Raw genomic sequence first — 15,058 nt, 5'->3', positions numbered from 1 at the left:
ATAGGCTAATCGAGAATTAAGACAAGGGCTGGTAAACAATCGTCTGTGCATGCCAAGTGATAAGTCTGAATTTACATGAATAAATACATGTATTTAGGCTTTTTTTTTTTTTTTAGACAGCGAAGGACGTTTCACTGACTGCTACTTGCATCTAGTCAATTTTGGATAGGCTTCAAAGATTTAAACCATCTTTAATCATTAATTTGAACATTTATCCTTACTTTTCAAACATTGCCTTATAACATCTTGATTGATTGATTAATTAAGATATTCAATAAAAACATGTCTATTACTAGGCTACACATAGCCTATTATGTAGATACATATTTGGCATATATACATTTATTATAGAGGGACTGGCTTCCCCTGCTATGTCTGGTTCCTCCCAAGGTTTTTCTTTATCCACTACTTCCCCTCTTATAGAGTCTTATATCATTTATTTTATACCGTTTATACAGTCGCTTTTGGTAAGCATAACTAATTGCAATATAGGGAATATTAATATTAACTGCACAACAACTATGAGACCTTGCAACAGTTTTGACACTGACACAAATAGATTCATACACAGGAATTCAAATGTTACACATAAGACGCATACATAAGTTTAATTTAAAATTGAGGGTCCAGGCCAGGGCACAGCGTTAACATTTCTGAAAACATGTCTTGCCAAAGCCATAATGAGGCCTAATATAAATGGCAACATTCAGTATGAGCAAATGTTTAATAACATATAACGTCTCGTAAAGATAACATGCAATTTCCATGTCTGGCAGGGAGACAAATAGAAATATTGGCGAAAGTGGCGCCCACACTGGATCACATTTTGGGCCTGACAGCTCCCGATACACATGTTCTAATAAGGAACTAAGTACCATTGTAGAGAAACAGGCGTCGCCCCATCATAAAATACTGTCTTAATTAGGATGACGAACCATCCTTCAACTTAAGTGTAACACAAAGTACATTTAATTACATTTAGCATAAATTTAGGAATTATATATAAACAGTGTAGTGGTACTCGTGAAATGAAAAATGTAATTTAAAATACCTGCAGTTTAAAAGTCTGATTTTTGCATGAGGTTGCATGAGGCAACGGCCGCCAGTTTGTAAAGTTCAAGCACAATCCATTTTAAGATTTATGGAGTGCACCAGACAATCGCTAGGTGGCAGTAAATCGGTATAAAATGTGTTACAGAGTTGCAGACCGTTTCCTTAGCCAGAGTGTTTTTATTCCGTGCAACACATCAGCTGCTGAGTCCACTTAAAATCGGAGGCAAAAGGGAAAGCAGGAAAAAGCCTCTTTGTCGGTTTATAAACTGATGTTGATTTTCTGGGTCTTTTCCAGTGTTGCCTGTGATTTGCACTATGACATTCAAGCTGTGCAGAGCCCTAAACGTGCAGACATTCAAAAATACTTTTTGGTCAATTGAGGAGAAAGGAGAGAATGTTATGAAAGTGTATTCAGTCACTTGAGAGCTGTACATCTCTTCTCGACATTAGAGAAAGGTGCGTGGCGTAAGGCCTCACTGAAAAACACTCTTAAAATATACACCTTTAAACCGAGCCTAATATGAGGAACTCCTGTTTTGAGCCATAGAAATATATTGTGTTTGATAAGACAGAAATTTTGCAGAAGGTACACAGTATTGCTTCGTCCCCGTGATTGTTTAAAATAAACAGATTCCTACAATTGATGAACTACAACTATATATTTACGCCTTTAAATCTTAAACGATGTTTACCAGAAAACAACCAAGTGCAGAAAAGCCGTGTGTATCCTTAAATTTACAAGGTGGTCGTTTGTCTTGTGCTTTTAAGACTACAATTAGACTAAAAGATCCAACTAAAATATCAGACTTTTAAAAAAGAATTTGTTCCCCTTGTAACAACAGTACAGACCTACACTGAAAAAAAATAAATAAATAAAAAATAAAAATGGTTGGCTCAACATCCATGACGTATGAAAATAAATCGCTTCTACTCTACTTTTTAGCTTTACTTAATTTGCATTAAAGTGTAAAACACAACATTTAAAATTATAACGTGAACTAAGAGTGATACATAAAGTCAATAAATAAATGCAATTCTTTGGCTTAAAAATCCATAAAATCGAAGATTTTAAGTAGCCTACTACTAAATCAAATGATCAAGTAAAGAACTGAGGATGAGGGGATGTTCAAGCATGTTTGCTTGATCAAAAGGAACTTATTGGGGCATGAATTAGTTGTTTTTAAGAATTCATAGAGATTTTAGCTCTTTTTAATATTATCGATGTTGTTTTAGGCTACTGTAATTAGTTGTTTTGTGTAAAGTCACCATTAGGGTGATGATAAGTGTTTCCTTTGGTGAAGTTGGATTCTGTTCAATCCAAGTAATATTTCCTTGTGCATATGAATGTGCATCGTTGAAGTGGACCTTTTGTGTATTTTTGGGGGGAATTAAGTTTCATAATTGACCTCAGTTGTTATTTCCTTTAGAAATATAATAGAAACAATGATATTCATGTTAATTTGAAATAACTTGCTATTAGTTGTTAAATCTTATTCGTGTCAACCTTTTAAAGTAAATAAAGATGAATGAACTGACACATTTGTGTATGAATAACAAAGGTTTTTTAGTTATGCTGATATATAAAATGTCCATAAGTTGAATTTACTTAAGAAGCATAATGCAAAAATTCTACATAAATGTTTTAAGTAAATCCAACAAATCTCTTTTTATTTATTTATTTATTTATTTATTTTTTTCAGTATAGCCTAGTCTGTTTAGCCTAATAAAATACTAGTTTCCTAAGGAAACGAAATGAAAGAGATTCTTTTTTTTTTTTTTACATATGGACAGAAAAGCACACAGAGTGCATTTTAAAAGGAGAAATGTGACATAGCTTATTAAATACCGTAAAAGGATTTAATCGGACTTCATTGAAATCGTCTGAGGCACGAACTGGGTCTTGGGATTTGTATGTGAATAATGAGCATAATGACAGAGAATTCGATGCCGAGTTCTGTGGCGTAAAGCTTGTCATCCAACCATGAGCAATGAGACGAATTGGAGCAGGTTGCATAGAGTATGTGTGCCGTTTACATACAGAATATATGTTATACGTATGTTAGGTATGCGAAAAACGTAAACGGAGGAGTTGTGAATTCCTGACAGAGAAAACATTAAAAACCCAAGAGAAGTGACTAGGTTAATAACGGCAAGAAAAATAGAAACCTTCTCATAATTCAAACGTTAGTGGGGAGAGACTTCACTAAGGAAGCTAAATACAAACTAGCTAGGCTATAGAGTTTTAGAGCATTCTGATTCACCCCCGTTTTGGGAGGATATGAAATAATAGTCTAATCATAGACAACCTAGGGTAATTCTCATACGAACATACAAAAGTAAGCAGACATACAGACAAGCAAACAAATAGCTTGATAAATGAATAGCCTACATGCTATTGTTTTAGATTACGATTTTTATTTAACTCGGTGTTATTTAAAGAGCCCATTCAATTGCCGAATGCCATACTAAGTTATTGATGGTGTTCTGATCTGGTAATGAAATGCAAATGAATACCAAATTTACAAATAACATGAAATAATAAATATGTGGAATGAATTACATTGTCGTCTGTGCAGCCTGTAATAAATTGAGAACTTTGAATACACTTGAATGCAACTAATTTGTACCTGTTGCTACTGTGCAAGATTGAGAGATGTGCACTGTTTGAGAGATCTAAAATATTTAGATTTGCAATGTCATACAACCTATTTTTAATGTGTTAATTTATTGAAGAACATTTTATTTGTTAATTCTCTTTTGAGAATTTCTTTTATTTATTCATTGTGAATGCATCACTCTGTTAGCCTGTAGAACATCCATCTCGTGATTTAATGCAAATAAATTTTCTTTAAAAACATTTTTTTTATAGCTTTTTGTATATATTTGCTTTATTAATCACTCTTGAAATTAGGCTATTGTTGCCTCTCATTTCTAACCAGCATTACTATCGGATGGATTGTGTCTGTGGTAATTATATTGATATTTTGAACAAAAAAAGAAAATAAAACACCCTGTGTATATAAATTATGGATTGCCAGTTTATTTGTTGTCCTATCCAAGAAGAAAAAATCATGCGGAATTTTACCTGTTACGGAAGCCTTTCTGCTATATTTCTCGTTTGTGTTTTTGCCATTCGTCGTGATTGTCAGTTAAATATGCTTGATTCAAGATTATCACAGAAGATAACATGCACTTGCTGCCTTTTCCCCTGTGCTGCTTTTCTCGGCTCTGAATTTACCGTAGTTCCTGGTTACTGACATGCTGGTCACGTGATTGTGGTGCAAGAATAAATAGTTTTTGAGAGCCGCAAGGGGGTATACTTGGAGGCTCATTCACGCACCGTGCTACGGCTGTACACGCAAACAAAGTCTCGAAAAATGAAAACAACCCCGTTAGTTGATGTATAGTTAGAGTGCTCTTCGTATTATCTTAAAGTGTATATTGCAGAGGCACCAACTACACTACAACTATAGAAATCAAGGTCTTAACTGAGTGTCCAGTTCGACTTGAATGTACTCTGGACAGTTCTTGCGTTATGCAAGTCTCGTCTGATTCTTTCAAGAGTTTGCAGTTGCATAAGGTACATTTTCTATGCGGCTCCAGGACGTGAAGAAAATCTCTTCTTGGCCCTTGAAGGACGGGGAGTTTTGTTGGTTCAGAGCACACGAGTAACTGAGAGGACTCACTGCTTGTGGTGGGTGCTACACGAGACTGGACACGGAACGCGAAAGAGGAAGACAAAAAGACTCTCCAAGAATGACTCTGGGGACGGACATGTCGGACAGTTCTACTCTGTCCGACGACGTGGACATCGATGTCGTTGGGGGTGATATTGTAAAAGAGGGTAAATATCTTCACCATCATCACAGTTTTAACTTGGACAACGACTCCGATGACAATCTGTCCCAAAATGCGGGGGAGGGCGCAATCTCTCCGAGTCAAAGCAGCTCGGACTGTCCGGCTGACCGGGTCGGGCCACGGGATGAAAACAGGACTGGGGCGTTGACTGAGGATAAACCAGGGAAAAATGCATTGGTGAAACCCCCTTATTCCTATATAGCCCTGATAACCATGGCTATCCTGCAGAGCCCGAAGAAACGATTGACTCTAAGCGAGATCTGCGAGTTTATCAGCAACAGGTTCCCGTATTACCGGGAGAAATTCCCTGCGTGGCAAAACTCTATCCGACACAATCTGTCTCTAAATGACTGCTTTGTCAAAATCCCCCGCGAACCCGGTAACCCGGGCAAAGGCAATTACTGGACCCTCGACCCAGAGTCCGCCGACATGTTTGACAATGGGAGTTTTTTGCGCAGAAGGAAGCGCTTCAAAAGACACCAAGCCAATGAGATCCTTAGGGACGCAGGGGGGTTTCTACCTGGCTTTGGCTACGGACCATACGGTTACAATTACGGCATACAGCTGCAGAATTTCCACGCGCATCACCCCTATCACCCACACCACCCGGGAGGCACTTTTCCTTTCCAAAACGCGCCTTGCGCTCTCCCAACGCCTTCTTCAATATTCTCAACGCCACACTCCTTTCCTTCGTTTTTAGGTACCGAGCTGAGAAAGCCATTCTATCCCCAACTCAGCCCGACTCTTCCTAGTCTAGCGCCACTAAAAACGGACACTAATGCTCCAAGTCGGCCTTCCTTCTCTATAGACAATATAATTGGTGCGGCTAGCTCACCACCTTCGCCTTATACCGCACAACCGGGTGGACAAGCTCAAATCTTGGCCATGCTGACTCCCTCACTTGCTGCGGCCACGAACCACTTGAATCTAACACAAGAAACGATGCTAGCTGGCACACAGACATTCTCGAGCAAAACGTCAAGCCTTAACAATTGCCATTTCTAAACTGGCAGCAAACTGAATGTGCAGCAGTCCAATTTAATTTGGTTGTTTCGTCATTTGCTAAGGTAGGATTTACACTTTTGCAAGATTAAGAAAGACGCACATTTCGTGTTCCTGAATTCTTAAATACAAGGGTAATAATTACGTTTATTTATGAACTGTAAATATGTAAGATTTTGACGCGAGAAACAGGCCAATAAGAGGAAATTAAGACCATGTACTATATATAGTAAGCTATAATGGAGTCGAGATTTCACCTTTGGACGGCCAGTGGACCTTTGCCGTTTTATTCAGAAAGTTATGTTGTATACTCATTGACATGGGATTTCCTCTTTGGCCGACTTAAATGAAGATTGTTTGAATTATTTTATTGTTTTGTATTTTTTGTGAGTTTGTGAAAAGCACTGTCAATACCGAGACTCAGGATTTAGTTGTTTTGAAAGCACATTGCCAGAGACAATAGGGGCTGTAAATAGATTACATAGTTAAGTCCCACTTCCCCTCGTTCTCTCAACAGACGTATTCTGGTAAATCTATTCTTATTTTATTTCTGTTAATAGATGCTTATGTGGTTTTTGGTGTAAATCGTATTACCTCTCTTTCTGTCTGACTCTTGTGCATAAGTAAATACATATTTCATTATTCCATTGAAAGTAATCTGTGAAAATAATATTGTTATATGTAAAGAGACAAAACAATGTCCATAGGTCATTTTTGTTGTAATGACAAGACAATAAATGTTTGTGAATTTTGAAGATGTTTCCGTTAACTTCTTTTCGCTTTAGAATTCGATTAGGCCCGTCGACCTGCAGCCTAATTGAATTGAGGTGCATAACGTTTACACAAAATGTTGTGTTTAAAAGTTCAACCCAGTGTTTAAAGTCCACTTGAAAGTTAAGAAAAAGGTTAACTGTAACCGCATTATTTTGGGGTTTATTGTTGTTTTGTAATCATTTTGCCAACACAAGCGTGTGCACAGAGGCCTAACAAGACGATGGTCTAAAACACTCAACAAATGTCTGATAACATATATAGCCTAACAATGTTTGCTTAGTGCATTTACAAAAATGTCCCCCCTGCCACACACTATATTACTCAAGATTTTAGGTAAAACACTTGTGTAATATCTTAATGAAACAAAAAACATAATAGTATGTGATATTTTCACACCATATTTTCAGCAGTCCCTACGTTGAGGGTCCAATGCACATGTTTCCTTATATGTGGCGCTTTGAGCCATGATAATTAACCAGTTTCTGGCAAACGACAAAGAGCTAAAGCAAGGGGAACATCAGCGCTTGAAAGCCTATTGAATGTGAGGGTTCTACATGGATACCCACGAAGTCTTTAGAGGATTCGTTGCTAATTTGTGGTATCGTTTTTTTCATCTGGAATCTAATCCACAATAATGCAGCTTTTTGCCTATTTGTTGATGTTGTCACTGAAGACCTTGTCCCTAAAGCCTGAATGGGCACCCAGCAAGTGGTCCCTAGCGAGACAAGCCACACACATTTGCTTCTGAAAAGAGATCGTCTTAAAAGACTCTCGGTTGTCCGCTTTCATGTCATCTGTGTTGTCTCGAGACATGTACAAAAGAAGCAGCGGGAATTCGCCGGATTGCGAAAAACAGACTGATGAATCCATTTCAGAGTTGGCCGAGCACACGGGACTGTTCTGAAGGTGGTATAAAAAGCTGCCTTTATTTACTTGGTTCGTGCGCAAATGGGTAAATTTGCTTCGTGGGGTGTTTTTGACAACTGATTGTTAGGCATAAAGGGAGGGTTAACTGACTCGCCGTATTTGTCTCTCTTCTTCAAATCCGCAAATCCTTTGAAGCAAATGCAAACATGTTTTGGGGTTGTAGCCTATTAATTCAAAACGTCATGTATTTAGTCATTTTAAAAAAGTAGCCTGAATTATTGGGTTACATTTAATAGGAACAAAACTTGGCAAAACTAGTAGTTAAACCGTATTTTTAAAGCGTGTTGGACCACCAGCCAAGCACTGCGCGTGAAGTCGTCTGTCGTTTTTGGGATATAATGAACATCTACTTAAATAGTTCAAATATAAAGGTATAACGCTGTTATTCTTTATGTTTTAAAACTAGTTGCAGAGTGCATTAATTTGTAAACTACTTCACCATTGACGACTAACTTAAATGTGATGCGAATGTAATGCACTGGAGAGGCCTGGCCATTATTAGCCTATACATATGATGAATAATGAAGCTGAGGGTCTTATAATCACAGACTGTCTAAGTTTATTCTTCTTCTTAATTATTACTATTATTATTATTATTATTATTATTATTATTATTATTTCTAAGCGTGCCTTGAGTTTGGGACTTAAGCCTGACTTCACGGTAGAGGTCATGTCATCCTCTAGTAAACTCGCGTACCCCACAGTCAAAGAGATTGAGAGGAAGAACTATAAATGTATTGCAGGTCGGAGGTGAGAGCAGTGGAGAGGAAGGAGCATTACACAACAGTGTACTTTTGATCTGTACTGACAACATTGGGGGGGAAAACTACTCGCGGCCTATTGATGAAATGTCCATTGAGGAAAATCACAGAGAAAACTTTTTACAGCCTAAAAATGCTTGATTGGAGGTTGTTATGTTTGAGGCTGTCACATTTAACAGCGTATGCATCTGTAGTATATAATCCAAGTTTCAGACAAACAGGCTGTTGATTAAATGAGGCGAAATGCAAGTTTAAAAGGCGTTCATCTTCTCTCTTGACGGTCAGTGCTTTTGAGTCTTGTTTTGAGAGTGTAAATCACGGGTTGTGGCCTTAAATCCCACTAATTGCCCGTTCATTTCGCTCTCATTTTTTCCGTGTTGCGCGTTAGTTAGGCTGAGCCATGAGGGGACCACCCACGATTTCGCATGGAGCAAAGCATATCTCTACTTATCTCCTCTATCGTTCTAAATTAAAAACGGATATCTCTAAACAACTCTACGGATTTGCTTCTGGCATTTGTTTTATGTTCTCTACATTCTGCGATGTTGTCTTTTTTATTTGTTTGTTTTTTTGCACGGGCTATTAATCTAAATAGCGGGGTTCACTGTTGTGAAACGTCAATTTTCACCGATCTGTACTCACTCGACACGTGAGCATAAGCTTTGAATTTACATTGACCTAGATTGAGTGTGTCTGATCGGTATTTCGTTCAAACAGATAGGAATATTTGGAGTTGTGTAGCCTAAACCTTTCTCTATATAATGTTTGTCTTAGGAGATGGTGACGTTTTGGTTTCTGATTATTGGAACTGTATTTATTGGTTTATTTTGTTTAGGTCTTCTTGTCTGCTTGTGTCTGAATCATTTTTCTGCTTAAGTTAACAATTATATTTTTGTAGGCCATTTTGTTGTAATGGGCGCTTTTGTTAGATTAAGCAGACCACAAGTTTGGCAGTTTATCACTTAAATTTCTTTTTCAATTAAAACATTTTAAGCTTCTTCTGAACTCAATGATTAAGCATATCCTGCAGAAGGCTACCATCAAAATGTTAACTCTTGAAGATAGACGTTGTATTAAGTTGCAATTAACATTTTGACTTTTAATACAAGCTATAGGCTACTGTATTTCAATAATTCGCTTAACGAAAAATGAATCTCTAAATCCAGTATAAATCTGGCACAGTTTTATTTATTTATTTATTTTGCAGTGAATAATGCATAAGATGCATGAATGTGATTTCGTCGTCGTCTTTTCATCTATTTTCACGGCTATTTTCATTAGGGTGTTATTATTGCAGACCACAAGAACCCTCAACCTTTCATATAGTTTTCATTACATGTGTAATGTAATAAGTAAAAAAGTTGGCCTAATGCAGCTTTATAAATAATTATGAAATATGTGAAATTATTAATGTCTGCAAATAAATATTTTAGGCTTGTGTGATGAAATAATGTGTGATAAAGATATTTCATGAAAAATATTTTAAGATGAATTCACACATTTTTATTAATTTAAACACAAACCGCTGTGTATTATTGTCATTGTTATTATTATTATTATTATTATTGATGACTTATAACGAACAACACTCCATATCTAGCTCATTACTTTTAAATCTGTTTTAGAGACATGGTTATAATTGGAAAATGAACGTGTCTTGATATAAAATGGATCTGAGGGTATCACATTTTTACCTTAAACGAACTGAGGCACCTGCTGCAAGGGTGCACGCGTTTCAGCAACGGCTCCATTTAATATTAGTCTATTCATCTCTGTGAGGACTTTTTAAGACGAGTTATCAGGCAACAGAAAAAAAAAAAAAAATATATATATATATATATATGTATATATATATTATTTGTACCAACTCTCATTGGTTTGTGAAATTGGTGTGAATCCCCCTAAAAGTACCCAGTAGCTACTCAGTTTCTATTATTACTGCAAATACAGTCGCTGAACCTCTGAATGGCTTGGGAAATATTCGCCTTTCTAATTGGCCTAATAATCTCACTTGACAATTAGACCTATCTGTGGACCGTTCCAAATTAAATTTTGTGTTGCGTCTTTTAAAACGGTATGCTAGTCATCAGGCCTTCATCCATCTGATCCTCCCTCTCTCTAGCTCTCTCTTTCTCTAATAAACTCTCTCATTTAAAGAGGTGAAATAAACAGATGATGGGAGCTCTCGCCCTCGTTGTAAAGGAATGCCGGCGGCCGAGACCCCCGACACCCCGGTATGAAGCAGAGATGTAGGGCCACAATAAATTAGACCCTCCCGCCGAGACGCAGCATCTCCCCCTCCATGTTTTTCTAGCGCACCGAGGAATCCTCTGCTTAATTAATTTAGAATGTGCAAATAAAGCAGGGATACAGGCCTCCCCTCTACTCTGGAAACAAAATATTAACTTTGGATGTGTTCGCCCCATCGACTCACTGGAACTCACTGAAGGACACCTGCTGTTGGATTCCATCCCACATCACCGTTAACACTGAGGTCGATGACCGATTATTGAAAAATAATCTAAAATCTGATTAACACAATAGCTTCTTTATATGTTCTAAAAATGACTGGCTTTTTCATTAGATGACAACATCCTCACATTATTCTCCCGTGCGTCCTTTCAGTTTGCCACAAAAACAGTAACACACTCTTCCAAAATGTGTCCGGGATATTACCGAATCGGAGCCGGGCTTAGTGACGTTTTAGTTTTAGTGTTAGCGTTACGGATCTTGGGCTTAACTTGTGACCCAAAAACTCTTGGTGTGATGGAGAGGGGCAGCTGTCTGCTGTCCTCGAGCACACTCCCATTATCCGGTCAAGATCCCACCACGACAAACTGGTGGAAACGTGCATGCTCAAAAGACCACTGAAGAACTTGCGTGAAGCTGAATATTTAATTTGATTATTTTGCTGTTGCACAAAGTCATCATATAAGCCATGTTGTCTTCTTATAGCTTTATGGGCAAACAGGGCCCTCGTCGTGACAGCGAATGACACACCTCCTAAAATGAGTTTCTTCACAGGCATATTGCATATAATAATAAACAAACTCCAAGAATTTTTCCATTTAGAAAATTACATTTAAATACAGAGGGTGCAGCAAATGTGGTGATTATGTAGCCGAAGCTATCAACAGCTTCACTGAGAATAATCTTTAGTGATATGGGATGTAGAATCGTCTCAGATAACTGCATAACATTTCTGCTGTAGTCTCTCTGTTACACTTGAAGTGAAGGATTTTCCCTTAGAGTGAATTTTTGAGGTCTGCCTGAACAAAATAATGATCTTTTGGTTTACTAGAATAATCCAAACACGTTTCCCAGCTGAGTAGCATGCATAGGCCACCTTTTCATCTTGAAATTAAACCTAAATTCCCGTGTTGCATTTAACGGGTCCATTTTCCACAGTAAAAGAAATGAGATAGGCCTACATGTCTATCCCAGAGCCAGGTGAAACAGAAACTTCGTCAGTGTAGGCATTTCATATCTTTGTTAACCGAAGAATGTTTTCGGAAAGAATGGGAAAGTCCCGAGATAAAAATGAAGTTTACTATACAGAGTGAAATGCGATCAGAGAGAGGTCGCGGGGCCAAACTTTTTAAGACTAATGTTTATTTAGAGAAGTGAGCGCTGCACTAATGTCTTTAGCAGAGCTGACCGGACCCCCGCGCGAGCAGCCCACCGCGTGCGAGCGCGAGCCTCTCCTGGCTACTGACACTCTGACGGGAACCCCCTCGAGGAGACTTGTGTGTCAAAAAGCGAAACGGACGAATCACAATGTTTGGGTTCAACACATTTATTGTTTTGAAATTTTAACTGTTACAATCCGAGCGCAACCTGTTTCAGAACGATTTGACCCGCTACCTCGATGCTTTTTGATAACGGATGAAAGCCTCCGTGTTTGTGTGAGTGTGTGTTGTTTGTAAGGAGAGGCTCCACTGAGCTTTGTGTTTTCTTACAGTTTGTGAAATTGAATTAGATACGGTTAGGAATCTGACCTCGTAGCAGACCCGTACATATTTCCAACTCCCAGGTTCGTCGTGTATTGGGGTGTTTTTGTTTGCTCAGCTGGAATGACCGTCAAACAGCCAGTCGTTGTCTTCTGCGTCTGACTCCCTCTCCGCTCCTGCCTCGCTCCCTCCTGAGCCGGCTGTCCCCTCTCACGCTCTCCCGGCCTCACCTCACCACCAACACGAATCATAGGGATGTCTAATCAGATCTGGAGGAACACTCACTTACTCACACTCATACATGAACTATGTTTTTGGCAGATGCTGCTTTCTTACAAAAGCAGTTACATGACTCCAAACTGAAGTAGTCATTTTGCCAATACATTATGGGATGTTACAATGTACTCTGTAACAGCTCTGTAGGTCAATACAATGAAATTCAACAGGGTGAAAAACTATAAAACTCAAAAAAGCACATTAAAGCAGCATAAAAGTAATCCATACAACTCCAGTGGTTAATCTTCAGAAGCGAAGATACTTATACTATTTTTCAGTATAAGTTCTCCTCCCTGCCCAGTAGGAGGCAATAAAGAAGAGCTCTTTGGAGAGAAGAAATTTATAATAAAAAAGGGACTTAAATTTTGATCTGTTTCCCACCCAAACTTATCGTATATATATATATATATATATATATATATATATATATATATATATATATATATATATATATATATATATATATGTATGTGATTATATAATGGAGATATTTTTCTAAAAATCTTCATTTGTGTTCAGCAGAAGAAAGGAGTCATACACATCTGGGATGCATGAGGGTGAGTAAATGATGGGTGGATAAGTCATTTTTGGGTGAACTATCCCTTTAACATAGGCTTGAACTAAATATTTCCCACTTTATTAAAGGGATAGTTCACCCAAAAATGACATTTCTCTCATCATTTATTCACCTTCATGCCATCCCAGATGTGTATGACTTTCTTTCATCTGCAAAACACAAATTATGATATTTAGAAATATATTTCAGCTCTGTAGGTCCATACAATGAATGGGTGCCAAAATCTTGATGCAACAAAAAGCACATAAAGGCATCATAAAAGTAATCCATATGACTCCAGTGTTTTAATCCATATTTTCAGAAGTGATATGATAGGTGGGGTTGAGAAACAAATCAATATTTAGTCCCTTTTTGCTTGAAAATCTTCTCCCGGCCCAGTGTGGGGCGATATGCACAAATAATATGAATCATCAAAAACACAAGAAGAAGAATGTGAAAGTGACCTGTTTCTCACCCACACCTATCATAATGCTTCTGGAGATATTGATTTAACCACTAGAGACTTATGGATTACTTTTATGCTGATTTATGTGATTTTCGGAGCTTAAAAAAATTTGGCACCCATTCACTTACATTGTATGGACCAAAAGAGCCGAGAAATTCTTCTAAAAATCTTAATTTGAGTTCTGCAGAAGAAAGAAAGTAATACACATCTGAAGTGGCATGCGGGTGAGTAAATAATGAGAGAATTTTCATTATTCTATGATCAATCCCTTTAAAGGGCTCAAAATTAAATTCAGTAAGAAATTCATGCATTCATCACATATCTGAATGCCTATATTCATTAATTATAATACTGCTTCTTTAGAATATGCATTTTTGCATCATGTGTAGGTTAAAAAAATACTGATTTTGAGATAAGAAATTACAGCATTTGTGCTCTAGACAAACGTATGACATTGGGTGTATAGAGTTGCAACAACAGCAATATGTTGCTTACAATCGGAGTGTTATTGTGTGAAAACTATTGGGCAGATGCCACACCACAGAGATAAGGCCACTGAGAGCACAGAAACACAATGGCTGGGGAGCAACACATACCAAAGAACATACTCAAGTGAAGAGGCAGCGGGCAGAGAGTGCAGGATGAAGCCTCTCTGCACTTCACTCTCTTAGTACTACCTTTATGGGACCCTATCACAGCAGAGCCCCTTGCCTCCCAGATCTGGGCCAGCATACGGGCACAATAGCTGGGTGACTCGAAACACTTAATGTTCCACCGCTCTCAAGCACCTTTCCCCAACCCCACTCTATAGTATTGCTGTGTGAGGTAATAAGAGAGGGAGTTTGTGTGTGGGTGAGTGAGTGATGTACTCATTAGTAAAACAACACCAGATATTCCGGATTTGTTGCACCTTCACATTTAACACTACAGCATAGAAGCTACCCTAATGTGTCTTTTCCAGTGATTCATGGTTTCAAGCTGCTGCTGCTCCATGCTACGTTAATACGTTTCAAATGACCTAGATTGGTGTGTTCTATCTGAATTAATTTACTGTCATTTTGTTCACACTTGTAGATCTGTGTGCAGGAGAGGAAATGAGGAGAGGAAACTATTTGCAAAATTTGGAATGAAGTCTTTCTCTCTGGTCCTGTTGGTCATCCCTCTTCTACACCACAGCCATGCCAAGCAAATCCACGAACCAAATGTTTTGGAACAAGTGAAAAGAGTTTATATATATATATATATATATATATATATATATATATATATATATATATATATATATATATATATATATTAGTTACAATTTAATTAAATGAAAACCATTACACCACTTATATATTATCTGTTTAAATTAGCTACAAATGTAAAAATATTATGACTTGAAAAATACAGTATTTAAACATTACAATATTGTTAAATATTATAATTAATT

General features: G+C 37.6%; 1 protein-coding gene across 1 annotated transcript; it reads left to right on the top strand.

Annotated features, from left to right (window-relative positions):
- Positions 1-4,392: 4,392 nt before the first annotated feature.
- On the top strand, positions 4,393-6,639 carry LOC127424513 (forkhead box protein D2-like). The gene has a single exon (XM_051669814.1). The coding sequence runs from the start codon at positions 4,810-4,812 to the stop codon at positions 5,914-5,916; it is 1,107 nt and encodes a 368-aa protein (XP_051525774.1). The 5' UTR covers positions 4,393-4,809; the 3' UTR covers positions 5,917-6,639.
- The last annotated feature ends 8,419 nt before the right edge of the window (positions 6,640-15,058 follow it).

This window comes from Myxocyprinus asiaticus, chromosome 33, assembly GCF_019703515.2.
Source record: "Myxocyprinus asiaticus isolate MX2 ecotype Aquarium Trade chromosome 33, UBuf_Myxa_2, whole genome shotgun sequence".
Taxonomy (NCBI): Eukaryota; Metazoa; Chordata; class Actinopteri; order Cypriniformes; family Catostomidae; genus Myxocyprinus; species Myxocyprinus asiaticus.
The sequence above is the reverse complement of the archived record's forward strand: the minus strand, read 5'-3'. Positions and strand labels throughout refer to the sequence as shown.

Excerpts from the sequence above, each read along its gene's own strand:
- LOC127424513 (XM_051669814.1), top strand. The coding sequence starts at position 4,810 with ATGACTCTGGGGACGGACATGTCGGACAGTTCTACTCTGTCCGACGAC.